Below are 16,178 nucleotides of genomic sequence, written 5' to 3' on the forward strand. Positions count from 1 at the left end.
ATCACCTTCATTTTAGTGCCTCTTTCTGAGGTCAGCTGCCCCAGCCTGGCATCTGGGACTCTGAGAGCAGGAGATCCTGTTGGCAGGGGACTAACTGAAGTTAAAGAACTTAGCACTGAGAAGCAGTTCGTCTGAACCAAAGCCATGGGCATCCAGCCTTTGGCTTCTCCATCAGTGCACATTCATTTTCTCTCCACCGTTCCAGGATGGTTGGTGTGTCGTGAGCCTCCTGGAACCCAGCCCAGCAGCCAGGCCATGTTCCCTGGACGATGACATCCTCATTTGTCTCTGAAATACACAAATGCTCAGATACCTCTGTTCTTCACAGAACTGGTGAACTTTAGAATCTGTCATTCCCTTGCATTGATCTATCATGCATAGATCCCATCACAGAGGTAAAAAAAAATAATGTGCATTGAACAAATTAAAAGTAGATCTCACCTAAACCAGTGTGTTTTTTTGAAAGAAATGTATATTCATTCCAGCTGCAACATTGTCAAAAGGCTAATTGGGAGGGTAGTTCAGCTTCCCCAAACCAGGTAATGTATTCCAAAGCCCAGTGGGAAGGATTTGGGGATTAGACCATGTCTTGAGCTGGCTTTACCAATACGCCTTCCTTCTGAAGCCTAATTAAGAACTGACAGTATGTATTTGTCTATGTGTACTCAGAAATGTAACAAGTGTTCCTGGTCACTGATATTTCTTCGGTTTTCCTAATGGCGTCTTCAAGGCTTTCCATACTGAAACAAAAACATAGGTGCCTCCACTTCTCTTTGAAGGCAGTGTTGTTGCTGCAATCTCTTTGCTGAGTAGTTCAAAACAGAAAATGTCCTTTTCCACCTAAGATACTAATTGTACAATTGAGCTTTTGTGCTACCAGGGTTAAAAATAAATACTAATAATGACTGAAGATCTACTTGCATCCAAAATCTTTAACTCCAAATTGTTGCAAAATGGGAGAAAGAGACAGAGAGGAAGGAGAGAGACACAGGCAGGCAAAGATAGAGGTGGGGGGGCATGGGAAGAAAAGAAGGGAGGGAGGGAAACAGAGAGAACATGTATAACATAGAGTCATTGTTCTGGAAAGGGTAAGAAGAGTTGGGCCAAAGCCAAAGCCCAGAGATGAGCAGTGACTTTTCCAATATCTTGAAGTTAAACAATGACAGAAGACCAGATCCATGTGTCCGGACCTGCCATTCAAAACTCTTTGCCCTCAGATGTGGAGGGTTATGGGAAAGCCTGAATCACTGGAGGTTATCAACTAGGCAAGAGTTTCTGGCCAAATAGGAATTACCTCCTGAAACTCTGCTGTGCCAGAGATCACCAGTCTGGATGAGCTATGTAGATTCATTAATAGGTATTCACACATATTCTTTAATTTATTGCAAATTTTCAGAGTTGCAACACTGAGGACCCCTATGTGGTGGTAGTGGGTTGTACATGGGAGTATACGTATACTCCCATATATATGTATGTATCCTTATAAATGGGAGAGGTCCCCAATTTCTTCCTTCCACCCGGCAGAATAGAAATCAAAGGTAGTGTCCAGGGAATTTGATCTGGAGTGAAAGCCCATGCGGATTGGTCTTGGCTGAACTACTTATCAAAACCTGTGCAAACGCAGGATAATCACTTGACCAGGCTAGATTTTGAGGTGTTCAAACAAGGCGACTGCTTTGGGCTCCAAATCCCATGTCATCAACCAGCAAGGTCTTCTCATAGTTCACCCCAACAAGTCCATAAGACTTATCATGTGTATACTTGAGGTGACACAACCCACCTTTGCCTTGTGCATGTTTCTGAGACGGGACCACACCCTCAAGCCCCCATCCTTGGAAGCCCGGCATATCAGGAGGGCTACTCAGATATTCAGCATGCCAAGACAAAGTGAAAATGTACCAATATGAAAATCACTGCAGAAACATTAAAAATGTATCATTCTGACTGAAGGAGGCCTCCTGGTTTGTCCCGGTTTTCTGCAAGCCCAGCTAAATCCCATGGAAGACTGCAGAGAAATGTCAATCTCCAACAGTGTGGTACTGCTCCCTTACCAACTTGGGGGACAGAATTAGATACTGAGTCAAGGGGAGGAGAAAATGTCCCAGGATTCTGGGCCACATCTTCGTCTGATTCTGTCTCCAGTCCATTTGACCACTGAGGAGTGAGTTGGGGACAACAGTCCCTGTTGGATTTCATCCTGGTACAAAATTCATGTTGCACAGCCTGGCCTCTAGCTTCCAGAGCCCCAACTCGGAAGGTCAGGATACATTTTCCCAACAGGATTTCTTTGTGATACTAGGCCATTAGAATAAAATGAAATATCTTCACTTTGTTCCTAGAGAACTCAGCTGCTAATCTCGGGAAACATTCCTTCACTCATGAAGGGAAATAACTAAGCTCTTTTTGTACATTTTATGTTCCCTTCTATCCCTGGCTTTCACCAAGGTGATTCATGCAGTAACTGAGTTGTGCATAAGTTACAACCTGCCATAATTACCTTCAGCTATGTTATGCTCCTAAAAAGTGTCTGCCACCATGCTCAGTGTCCACGTCAAAGGATACTGGTCCCCATTGGAAGGCAGAGAGGTTAGAGATTTCCTGCATTCTAACCTGGTGTGAACCCAGGTCACTTTACCTGACAGTACATTAGAACCCATCACTTGGGAGCCAGCTGCTTCTCCAGCACATTGGTCCTCCCCCCAGCTTTTCAGTTCTCTCCGGGCTCAGGAGAGATGCCAAGGGAGCAGAATTTCTGTTGAGAGCTTAGCCTCTGACCTGAGAAATTCACCAGCTCTAAGTTTCTGATCCTGTGACCCTTGAGGACGGAGTGGAAGAGTGGGGGTTAAAGAGAACCGTTGGCAGCTGAGAAGATTTTCTGAAGGTTCCTGAGTGTGAGTGTGCCCTGATGTATCAGGACCAAGCTCAGGCCACACTTTCACAGTGAGGAAGCCTAGTCTTGCTCTCTGTGTTGTTTATTTTTATTTCTTGGGAAGTCCTGTTTTGCCAAGTACAAAAGCCTGGATCCCTGGACATATTGGTGACATGGTCTGCTCTTTTTGTGTACATACATGAAATTTCCAGTAGGAGAAGTGATCTTGTGGCTTTTCCTCTCCAAAATTTATTGGACAGGAGTAGACAGAATAGGGCTGGGCTCAAATAAATTATGTCCCATCTCTTCCCCATATGACTAAGCAGGCCCTTAGTTATTGGACATGGCTTGGATGTTGGGGAAGGAGCTTTGGATGTCAGAACAGAGCTTCCTCTGCATGAAGCTAAGTGGCCTCAAGAGAAATAAACTCCTATCTTTAGATTCATTTTCTCCATGGTCTAGCTAAGTCAGAGATGGGTTTCTAGCCCATACACACACATTAGAGATACCAAAATCTTTGGGGTTCATCAGTAACTCTGTTTATGCACAGAGATCTTTCCAAAAATATCTGATCACAGGCAGAAGGTATGATTAGCTTTGCAACAGAGATCTCTGAGCACAGTGGAAGGGTTGGTGAAATGGAAGAAGGCAGATACAACGTCCAGGGATTAGAAACTACCAATAAAGACCTTTTAGCCAGAGACTGGAGAATTTCCATAAGCCCTAGTGGGTTGAAGCTCTGGATTCAGTGCAACTGAGCCTCTCTACATTAGCCATAGTGCCCATGAATCATAGAAGTCCCTGTGGCCATTAGCCACACTATCTATCCAGCACACACAATGAAGAAAGTCACTGTCAATTGCAACCAGCGTTGATGTTTTTGCTTAAGTTGGTGGTTTCTTCAACCCCATCCACTTTTCTCTCACTCTCCTTTTCTGGAGATGCTAGCAATATTGTTTTTGAGTGAGAAATCTGTGATTTTTTTTTTAGCTGTGTAAATCACAGGGAAGATTGAACCCTGAAAAGTTCTGCCACTACAGCACCCAATTCTTTGTAAAATGGACCCTTAGGGGATGACTTTGGTATCTCCTGATGGGCCAGCAAGTCTTGTGTTGTCAACAGGAGATGACTCAAGTCTACCTTATTCCAAGGAGAATGAAATCCTTGGATGTCTGGATGAGTTTCTTAAGCAGGAGTCAGGGACCTGGTCTCAATTGGAGAAGTGAAGAGATACCACGGCAACTGGTGAACATTGGCTTCAGATGAGGATAGTCGGGTTTTAATCTGAGTCCCCGTCTCCTCCAAATTCTGTGTCACTTGTATAGTGGTGCATTGAAATGAATTAGCACTAGGTATATTAGTGTACACTGCAGGGTAGGATGCAATTCATCATTCTGACACCTTTTATCTGTAACGCTTGACTTCAGCTACGCAAATGTGGCCAAATGCAGCCATTTTCCAAGTATGAGAAACAGCAGAGGGAGGTCTTCATTGTGATCCTTGAAAGTGGTTTTAGAGGTCACTTAGTCCAATCACTTCTTTTAATGGTGAGGAAATTGACACCTAAGAGGAGAGGTTATTTCCCTAAAGCCATGCAGGTAGTTAATGCCAGGGAAAGCACTAGAATGCCAGTCTCCTGATCCTGATATGTCATGGTTCTTTCTGCTTTCTTTTCTGCTTTCATAGATCAGCTTCCAAAGGAAAAAAAAATTGATTTTTAATGATTTTTCCTGATTTCTAAAAATCCATGTTTAGGAATACTTTTTTAAAAAATCGTTCATGTTTTTGCTTCTAAAATGGGCAAGAATTATCAATTCCAAAGTCTCTAATTAAAAGAACATGGATAACTTTTTGTGGCTGAAATATGACATTTAGATTTCAGTATTCTTCTGTGATGCTTGTTCATTTTCTACTGTACATATATGTCTTTATCATACTAAGTATAGAGACTTTCTTAATTGATCCACTCCTAGAGGCTTTGAAAAGATTGAGTTGGGGATAGAGGTATCTCAAAGTTTGAATTTCACTTTTATTTATGTTTGATTTTTTAAATTTAATTCTACATATGGGAACTGTCCTGTTTTTTCTTCAGTTGCTTATATAATATTGTAACCATAAAGACTTCTTGTGGTCTCCCTACGAAAGAAAAAAAAATTCCACAAAGCAGAATCTTACATCTACTAAAAATATTGAGAGATGGCTCTTTAAAGAGATCTGTGCTTTTACTATGAAATGATGTCATGAAATGACATTATCTCAAGACAAAATGTAATGGACAGTTTTAATGCTGCCAGTCTCCTCAAATTGTTGATAACATGCAAGTATTTGGATTAGCTCCTGGCATATCCCTGACACAAATATATCACATCTAATATGGCTTAGTGGGAGGAGAGTGACAAGGATAGCTTTGCCAAGTATCTCAATTTTAATTCTATCTGAAAGTTGTTGATGTCTGTGACTCAGACAATATGTAATGGTTTTGTTTCTAGATGTATTTGACTTGGACTAAGATTAGTTTGTTAATTAAACCAGGTGTGTAGTCTGGACTGGTGATGACCGAGTTTTCTTCTTCAACCCAACAATGCACCTCTCTGTATGGGAGAAACCAATGGACTTGAAGAACCGAGGAGATCTTAACCGGATCATCGAGGACCCACCACATAAGCGCAAGCTGGACGCTTCAGCAAGTAACTAATAGCTGTGATTATTTTCATCTCTTTTTATAAGAATGCTTTTGTTGATTAAATATCCTTATTGTACTTGGAAACTAAAGTATATTTTTCTAGGCAGTATTGGAATTTGAGCCGTATTAGAGGGAAATGTTTTACTAATGTGGTAATTATAGTATTCTGTGCAGAAATATCTTGCATAGTCAGCGTACTTCTTTTATTTCTAGAACTGAACTAATAAACGGTTGGTTTGTCAGGAAGAATGAATTTTTGTTTCATCCATGAAGCAGAGGAAGGCTATTCAAGTTTTTTTCCCACCACTCAGAATATTTCTAGACATCATCATGATTTATTGTTGTATTTTTTTTTTATTTGAAAACTTCTTGGTGACTACTTTAAACAAATCAGTGTGGCACAGTGGAGGTTGTTTGTTGGTGTCTAGACACATGCCTTCTGTTTTGTTTGGATTTGCTTTTGGGGGGAGCCTAGGGGAGATTGAGTGGAGATGGTTGATATAGGGAGTGAAAATTCCCAGTGAGGAACCTCCCTTTATCAGCTCACTAACTGGTTAATAATTTATTGTCCCAAAACGTTGTCTGTTGATCCCCGAGGTTAAATGATGCTTCTGAGGACCTATAAAAGAGCACCACAGGGATGAACACTGTCTTGGATGCCTGAGCCACTCCCTGTCCATTGTTGCACACAGCTTCTCATTCTCTCACTTAAATCTGCTTAATTATAATGAGCAGTTGTTGTCTTTGCCCTTGTCATTGAGTCTTTGTGTTTAATCAATTGGCCAATTCCAAGAAGATGCCCGCAGGCATAGATGCAGCCAGGGTTCTTTGGTCTCTGTTGTAGAGGAATGGAAAAGTGCGCAGATGAGTTATGAGTTTGGTAGAGATAGGATCTGGAGTGTGCACAGCCCTGAAAGCCACGCTATGAAAAGAGTTCATTTTGAATCAACTCTAATAAATTTTTCATTTACTCTGTGCTGGGAAATCCTTACTAAGGAAGCACAAGTGTCCATTATAAATTACTCTGCCTGCAAAGAAGATACTGGAGAATATTTACACTCAGTTCAAAACATAGCTACTGTTACTGGACTAAAACACAGGATATATCAAATGGGATCCCAACCCCTCAACATTAAAAACCAGAGAAAGGATGTTTCATTTGAGCACTTTTTGTTTCTATAATCCATAATGCAAAAAAGAAGATCATAGCTAATGAAACTTTATCCATTACAAAGGTATTTTATCTTACAGGGAATCATTGCAAAAGTTTCTTCTCTTTCTTCTCCTGTTCTGTTTTCTCCTCCTCCTTCTACTAGTTCTCCTCCTTCCCCTCTGCCTCTTTCTTCTATGCCACTACTTGAAATCAGAACAATGACCTTTTTTCTATATCACTACCTTCTAACTGCCATATACAACCAATGAGCCCCGGTTTCCTTCTCTGTAAAATGAAGGGGTGGGGAGAAGATGATCTACCAGGAACTTTCAAGTTCTGAATCCATGACCCTTTGATCCAGAGAATAAAAATGGAATCCACCTGAAATGAGCACAAAGAAAACAGAATAGCCCTGCTATTTCAAATGAGGAAGATAACCCATAGAGAAAATAGTAAGCACGAGCCTCAAAGTGACCTAGCCAAAAACTTTCAAGAGAACTTGGCAAAGATTAATGTACACATGCTTGGAGAAAAGGAAATATTTCTGCTTTGCTTGCAATTTGGTGTGGTTTGGTTTTCTCCCTGAATCAAGTCTCATTCCAGTTCATAAGTCTTCCTATGTTGCAAATGAGAAGAGCAATTCCACTGTATAAAGAACGAAGGTTACAGTTGTCCTGTATTTCCCCATTCTGATGATGGTATCTGTGCTGAAGATCAGTTGGTCCAAAATGTTTTTACTGGCAAGGTGCCAACCGAGGACTTCATCATTTCCTTAACTTCAGTTGATGGGGTTAATTGTCTGTGAGGTTCAGATGAATGAACTGGGGTGAGGCTGATGACTTCTATGTTAGCAGAAATAATCATGATTGGTGTAGACATGGGGAAACCAATACCATGTTCAAGCCTTGATAAATGTGTTGCAGTGTGACTTGACTTATATCACTTAAATCGTTAGCCTAAGACTAGTGCCATGGTAAGAATGAAGTCTCAGCAAGGAACTTGGGCCCTCCATGAAGTTGGCATTTAAGCTGAAGTAAGCACTTTCATGTAATTAGTTCAGTTCTCCCCTTGCCTTTGCCCAGTATGAGCCTTACTTTAGATGTGCAAGTGAGAATGTTGTATCTGGGATCTGACAAATGTGTTTAAGACATTTGGGTAATTAAAGCAAAAATCTGTCAAGGCTATGATTGGTTTTGACCTCTTCATCCCCAGGGGTCACTGACAGCAATGGCTACCTGCTACAAAGAAGTCTAGTGAGGCTCAATACTAGAGAGAGAGGGAATTTCCTCAGTGGTTTCCAAGGGAAAGGGGATTCTGGACAGGTGGTGGGTTCCCCTGTGGGGAAGAGTGTCTTCCAATAGAGATTAGAGGCCATTTTTCAGGTAAGTTTTAGCCATGATTTCTTTGGGACTTTTGCCCTGGATAGCAGTTGAGGTCTCTTACAATGCTTAACTTCTGTTCAACATGTCTGTCTCCCACATGGCAGAGGGTGGGATGGGGGGAATCTTACTTAATCCTTCCATCCCCATTAACTATTGTCCTGTATCTTTTCTGCCCTTTATGGCTAAACTCCTCTTGAGAAGGCCATCCACAAGTGGGGTTTCCGCTTGTCTTCCCACTCCCTTCTTAACCCCTTACAATCCAGTTTCCAACCTTATCTTTTCACCAAACCTGTTCTCTCCAAAGTTACCAATGATCCCTTAGTTGCTAAATCCAGTGGCCTTTTCTTAATCTTCATTCCCTTTGACTTCTCTGCTGCCTTTGACACTCTTGATCACCCTCTCCTCCTTGGTATTCTCTTTTCTCTGGGTTAACAGGGCACCTCTCTCTCCTGGTTCTCCTCCTCCCTCTCTGACCACTGCTATGTCTCCTTTGCTAGATTCTCACCCAGAGCATGACCTCTATGTGTTTGTTTTGGGCCCTCTTCACTTGGTGATCTCCCTAGCTCCCATGGTTTTAATTACCAATTCTATGTTGATGATTCTCGGATCTACTTGTCCTATCTAAACCTCTCCACTGACCTCCAATCTTGCATTTCCAGGTTCCTTTCAGATATCTTGAACTACATGTCCAGTAAAAAACTTAGACTCAATAACTCCAAACAAGATCCTCGACCTCTCCCTCCTAACTTTCCTATTACTATGGAAGACAGCAACATTGTCCTAGCCCTCATGATATCAATGGAGGGGATTGGGGGAAAGAGAGCTCGAGGGTTGGAAACAGGAGCTGGGATTCATGTGGTGTAAATGGTTCAAAGAACCAATTTGGATAGAGCAGAGACTGATCATGTAGGTGAAGTGTGATGAGGCTGGAGATCTCAGATAGGACCAGGTGATACCAGACTGTTGTGAATCAGGCAGCTTCTGGAGAAAGGAGATGAAACATTTTGGCTTAAATGGAGACAAGACCTTTGTTCTAACCTTCCTACTTTCTACCCATAAGTCACTCCATGCATAGAAGCTGTGAATTCACCCTGGACCTAGATTCCTTCCAGGTAGAGCTCCACTTTAACCCTAGGACCTGCCCTCTCTGACCTGCGGTGCTCTCCTGTATGACTTCTGCTACACCTCATGACTCACTGCTTCCATTTCCTATGAGGTTTCTAACCCAACAATTTACTTCCCAACATCTCACACACACACACACACACACACACACACACACACAATAAGCCCCTTTGTCCCAAGTTCATCAGTGATGGTTTTGAATATTCTCTCCCATCCCTGAAGTATTAAAGTCATGTCTTATATACACACACACACACGTATATACATACATGTGTGTGAGCATACATATATGTATATATACATGTACATGTGTATGTATACATGCATATACAGATGTGTATGTATTATGCATATGTATGTGTACATATGTATATGCATATATGTGTATATATATTATATATCCCCCTTTCCATATGACTATATTTCCTCCTCCCTCAAAAATGTGACTTATTGTCTTATCTCAAAATTGTAAGAAGAGCAGATCTGTACAGTGTGTTCTCGTGTCCAGGGACTCACAGAGCACCAGAGAGGCTTGGGTGAGTATCTGATTTGGAAGCTAGGTCAATGTAACAAAATGCTACAAATGAAAATAAAGTTAGGTAGAAGTGGGGAGACACGTGACTCACATATGGCTCTAAGACCTTCTTGTGACCCCCAAACACACACAAAAAAACATGAAACAACCACGTCTGTCACCCCACCCTATGCTGAGTAGTGTCTCCGAGCTCAGCCATGTTGGTCCCCAGGCTTTAGGGACACAATTCTGCTCAATCCTCCATTTGTTTCTTTTTTTCTTCTTCAAAGGAGAGTGACCTTCATGCATGGAGGTGATTCCCATACTGAGTAAGGAGAGAGTAAGAAAGCACCTAGCAGCCTTTGGTAACTGTACTTCATGTGGCCCAACGGATTCTGCCCCTTGGGTTTGAGAAAACTGGCAGACGTGTTTTCTGCAATGCCACAGACCTAGAGGAGGGGCTTAGAATTACAGGAACTTTAAACCAGCAAGTTTGAGTTCAATTCCTGAGAAAATTCTAAAATGGAAAATTACAGTGCTGGTTGGTGAACATCTAATGAGGAAGCAATCCAGCCAAAATGGGCTTTGATCTGTTCCTAGCACATAATGAATGCACTCAACACGCATCTCCTTTCTCTGTGCCTGTACATCCTCCGCCTCACCCCAATGCCACGCCACATACTTTCTCTTCCTGCCTCAGTGTCCCTCCCTTGCTTTAAGCAAAATGAAGGAAGTCATTTCTTTTCCTCACAGGTGCGATGCCACCCACCTTATGCCACTTTGAAGTGAACCACTCTGATCTTAGTTCTCTTTGTTCCTTTTCTATTTATTCTGCGTATACTTATATCTGCCCATGTGCCCCCACCATTAGAATGGAAGCTCTTTATGAGGAGGGATTGTTTCATTATTTTTACTTTTTTCCCACAGTGCCTGACACATAGTGAGAGGTATTTAAGAAATATGTGTTAAGAGAAGGGGAAAGGGAAAGGGAAGGAAAAAAATAAATTATTAAGCATTTGCTACATGTCAAGCACTGTGCTAAGGATTTAATCCCTCCAATAACTTGGCAAGGAGGTGCTGTTATGTTCCCATTTCACAGTTGAGGAAATTGAGGCAGATGGTGGTTAAGTGACTTGCTCAGAACTAGTGCTAGAACCCAGAACTAGTAAATGTCAGAGGTCTGATTTGAACTCATGTCTTCTGACTTCAGGAATCACCCAGCTGTGAATTGGTTGACCAGTTCTTGATGAAATCATTGTAAGCACTAGTTCAATCATTCAATCACCAAGGATTAATAAAATGCCTGTTATGTGCCAAGCTCTAGGAATAGAAATGCATAGAATACAACAAGCCTTAATTGCAGTGAGTCTACATTTGAGGTGGGCAGGGGTGGGTACAACACATTCATGTAAATATATATAAAACATAAAGTTTATAAATCTCATTTCTTTTTGGATGCAATCACTAACCTAAAGAGAAGGGGAGTACTGTAGATATTGCTTGCCAAAATTCTAACAACTTTGCTTTAATTATCTCATACTATTTTTGTGGAAAAGATGGAAAGAGAAGGATTAAACAATAATACAGTTACATCGAATCCAAGCTGCTTGGATGGCTAGACTCAAAGTATAACTGATAGTAAGTGAATTTAAGTGTGGTACAAAATCTCCAGGTCTCCAGGGGGATATCTCAAGCCTCCATGCTAGACTGTGATTTTAAACTATTATTTCTTAAATAAATGACTCATATAAGGACAGAGATGATCTGAACCCAGATCTGTAGATATTTCAAAGCTGAGAGGGATGGTTACCAAACATACTGAATGACAAGCAGAATCCCAGAGGACCTTGAGAAGCTAGAGCATGAACATGAATCCAATACCATACAATTCAGTAGGGACACATATTAAATCTTAAACATTTGTAAAAAAAAAAAGTCAATTATACAATTTGTAAGATGGAAAGACAAATTTAAACAACAGCTGTTCTAAACAAAGACCTGGGATTTCAGTAAACTACTAGAAGCTCTATGAACCCTGGTCACAGTTTTCAGGGCTGAAAAGAGTACTTACGGTCACTCACAAATGAGTGTGCTATCTGGGAGATTAGTGAACACACCTCTCTCCCTAGATCATACCACCTTGGAAGAGTCAAAAACTTACAGGTTCCCAGAATTACCTCTAAAAATAGTTAATCCCCCTCCCAAATAGCAGAAGCTTGGGAGAGTGCCCCCTCCACTTGGGAAGCAGAGCCTCACTTTTGTATAGAGAAAAAAGACAAGAAATAGGCTGAGAAAAGAACTAACAAGAGAAAAAAAATCTGACTACAAAAAGTTACTATAGTGACAAGGAAGATCAAAGCACATACTCTGCAGAAGACAACAAAGTCAAAATTCCTGCTTCCAAAGCCTCAAAGAAAAATATGAATTGTTCTAAGGCCATGGAAGAGCTCAAAAAGAATTTTAAAAATCAAGTAAGAAAGGTAGAGGAAAAATTGGGAAGAGAAATGAGAGTGATGAAGGAAAATCATGAAAAAAAAAGTCAACAACTGAGTAAAGGAGGCACCGAAAATACTGAAGAAGAAGAAAAAATACCTTAAAAACAGAATAGGCTAAATGATAAAAGAGGCATAAAAATCCAAAGAGAAGAATGCCTTAAAAAGCAGAATTGGCTAAAGGGGAAAGGAGGTACTAAAGTTCACTGCAGAAAATAATTACTTAAATGTTAGAATTGGGCAAATGGAATATAATGACTTCATGAGTCCTCAAGAAAAAAATCAAACAAAATTAAAAGAATGAAAAAAAAGTAGAAGGAAATGTGAAATATCTCATTAGAAAAACAACTGACCTCGAAAACAGATTCAGGAGAGAAAACTTAATAATTATTGGACTACCTGAAAGTCATGATAAAACAAAATAAGCACCTAGACATTATCTTTCAAGAAATTATCAAGGAAAATTGTCCTCATATTCTAGAACCAGAGGGTGAAATAGAAATTTAAAAAATTCACTGATCACCTCCTGAAAGAGATCTCAAAATGAAATCTCCCAAAAGTATTATAGCCAACTTCCAGACATCCCAAATCAAAGAGAAAATGCTGCAAGCAGCCAAAAATAAACAGTTCATATATTGTGGAGCCACAGTCAGAATAACACAAGATTTAGCAGGTTCTATATTAAAGAATATTCCAGAAGGCAAAAGAGCTAGGATTGCAACCAAGAATTACCTACCCAGCAAAATTGAGTATAATCCTTCAGGAGAAAAATTGATATTCAAGGAAAGAGAGGACTTTCAAGCACTCCAGATGAAAAGACCAGAGCTGAATAGAAAATTCAACTTTCAAATACAAGACTCAAGAGAAGCATAAAAAGGTAAACAGGAAAGAGAAATTATAAGTGATTTGATAAGGTTAAACTCTTTATATTCCTAGAAGGGAAAATGATATTTTTACTCCCAAAAACTTTCTTATTATTAGGGCAATTTGAAGAAGTATGAAATAGAAAGAAAGCAGAGGTGTGAGTGGAGTGTGATGGTATGATTATTTAAAAAAAAATAAAATTCAGGGATTACAGGGAATACTCTGGGAAAAGGGCAGAGGGAAAGGTATAATGAAATAAATTATCTGACATAAAAGGGGCCTAAAAGAGATGTTAGAGTAGAATAGAAATAGGGGAAGTGGGGAAGGGGGCACATTGGAATTCACTCAAAAAGGATTACAGACATTACATACATAATATACACACTCACTTGAATGTAGAAATCTATCTTACTATACAAGAAAGTAGGAATGGATGGGAATAAGAGGAAGGGAAGCTGGTAGAAGAGAGGGCATTTTGGGGAAGGTAAAAGTCAGAAGCAAAACACTTTTGAGAATGGACAGGGTAGAAGGAGGGAGAGTATGATAAAGAGGTGGAAAATAGAATGGAGGGAAATGCATAGTTTTAATCATTATTGTGAAAAAAATAAAGCTATTTTCTCTGATAAAGACTTCATTTCTGAATCATACAGAAAACTGAGTCAAATTTACAGAAATAAGAGTCATTGCTCAATTGATAAATAGTCAAATGATATGAATAGGCAGTTTTCAGGCAAAATAATCAAAGCTGTCTATAGTTATATGGAAAAAAAGACTAAATCACTATTGATGAGAGAAATGCAAATTAAGACAACTCTGAACTACTACCTCACACCTGTCAGATTGGTTAATATGATAGAAAAGGAAAATGGCAAATGTTGGAGGGGATGTGGGAAAATTAAAACACTAATGTACTATCGGTGAAGTTCTCTGCTGATTCAACCACTCTGGAGAGCAATTTGGAACTGTGCCCAAAGGGCTCTAAAACCAAGCATACCCTTTGATCAAGCAGTACCGCTACTAGCTCTATATCTGAAGGAGATAAAAAAAGGAAAAGTACCGCGTCCTAAAAATATTTGTAACAGCTCTTTTAGTCGTGGCAAAGAATTAGAAATTGAGGGGATGCTCATCAATTGGGGAATGACTGAACAAGTTATTGTACATGATTGTGATGAAATACCATTGTACTTTCAGAAATGATGATCAGGATGCTTTCAGAAAAACATGGAAAGACTTACATGAACTGATGCAAAGTAAAATGAACATAACCAGTAGAAAATTGTATGATGATCTGCTATGAATAACAGCTATTTTCAGCAATGCAATGATCCAAGGCAATTGTGTACAACTTATGATGAAAAGTGCTGTCCATCTCCAGAGAAAGAACTTGTAGAGCCTGAATGCAGATCAAAGCTAGTTTTTATTTACCTTATTTTTCTTATTTTTTGTCCATTTTCTTTCACAGAATGACTTACGTGAAAATGTGTTTCGCATAACACATGTATAACCTATGTCAAATTGCTTGTCTTCTCAATGAGGGGGAAGGGGAAAGGAGAGAATTTAGAGCTCAAAATATGAAAAATGTGTTAAAATTGTTTTACATGTAATTGGGAAAAACAAAATATTAAATATATTAAAAAAAAAAGATTGGAAGGATGTGGCTTCCAGGAACAAACATGTAACAATCCCTCTGACTTTTTTTCCTCATCAGAAATTCACAGGAGTGTTTGTCCACTTTGACACCACAGTTTAAGGGCCTGGACTTGCTGAATAATGCCCAGAGGAGGGCAACTTGAATGGGATGGAGCTTTAAGTTCATGCCATGTAAGAATGGTTGAAGGAAATAGGAATGCTCTTCTCGGAGAAGAGAAAATTCAGGCAAGAATAAGACAGCTATCTTCAAATATCTGAAACATTGTCACACAGAAGAAGGAGTGTGTCTGACTGGCCCCAGAGGACAGGGCCAAGAGTAATGATGCAAGTGACAAAGAGGCCAATGTTAACTTGATTTTAGGAAGATCTTTCTCAAAATAAGAGCTGTGCCCATTGGACTTGGTTGCCTCCGATAGTGCTGGGCTCCAGTCCTGAGCAGTTTCAGGATGGATGTCAGCCTGTTGGCTGTGTTATAGTAGGGATTCATTTAGGGTATAGATTTTTACTAGAGGGCCACAAAGGTCCCTTCAAACCCTTGTGGAATATGCCTCTGGGTCCATATTCAAGCTCTTTCTAGCTTCATGATGAAGTTTCTCCTGTGTTCTTTTAGACTCTGAGACACCAAAGTTATCTCTACACCCCAATGAGGCACTATGCTAGGAAATAAATAAGTGGCAGTCTGGTTGACTGTCCATTGGTAGTTGGTGCCAAAGGATACACACCTGACATGTGCACTTCTCCTCTGATTATGGAAAAAGAAAACATGTAGGAATGTTGTCCAACCTGGTTAGGACTTAGAGAATTGAGGGCAGTCTAAAGAACTGTTGAGTATTTATGTCTGCTCACAGGAGGTGTTTGTTGTTTGGCACTGACTGCCATCAATCCTGAAAGAAAGAATTCTGGCTGTGTCCTGATTATCTTCCATGATGGTGTTAAGCATGTACACAGTGATCACCTCTCATCTGTCTCCCTTTCATACAGAAGGGCTCTGTGCTCAGGAGCTCGAGGTTGGTAGGAGAGGAGCTGGCCTGTAAGGGAGTAGCCCCATTCATTGAGATTCTGAGCAAGCCTGTGTGGGGAGTTGTCAAGTTCTATCCAAGATAAGGTGTGATGGGCTTCACCATGGCAGAAATCAATGCCATTTCCATAAACTCCACATTCATTATGGAGAGAGGCCTCATGTTCGAGCTTCCTCCGGGACATCAGAAGAGACAAATGAGAGACGCGATGACCCGTGTTGGGCTCTGGGTTGGAAGGTGATTTAGCAAGTGCTACAATACCCATATCATTTCCCCTCTGCCCCCCCCCCGTGACCTATTTAATGGGAAAGCGGCTTTCCCTCCATGCTGGGGGAGGAGAGAGCAGGCAAATGGAAAAGCACTTCTCATGGCAGCTAACACATCGGCATCATCCAGGCTGTCAGGAGAGAAATAACAGCACTGCTAG

At 40.5% G+C, this 16,178-nt stretch overlaps 1 protein-coding gene across 1 annotated transcript in view; it reads left to right on the plus strand.

The window, feature by feature from the left end:
- Nucleotides 1–16,178, plus strand: part of TCERG1L (transcription elongation regulator 1 like) — a 296,277-nt gene that overhangs the window by 229,077 nt on the left and 51,022 nt on the right. The window contains 1 exon segment of the mRNA XM_020973107.2: nucleotides 5,402–5,556. Coding sequence (XP_020828766.1) covers nucleotides 5,402–5,556 — 155 coding nt within the window.

This window comes from Phascolarctos cinereus, unplaced genomic scaffold (genome assembly GCF_003287225.1).
Source record: "Phascolarctos cinereus isolate Bilbo 61053 unplaced genomic scaffold, phaCin_HiC Scaffold_3;HRSCAF=262, whole genome shotgun sequence".
NCBI classification, from domain to species: Eukaryota; Metazoa; Chordata; class Mammalia; order Diprotodontia; family Phascolarctidae; genus Phascolarctos; species Phascolarctos cinereus.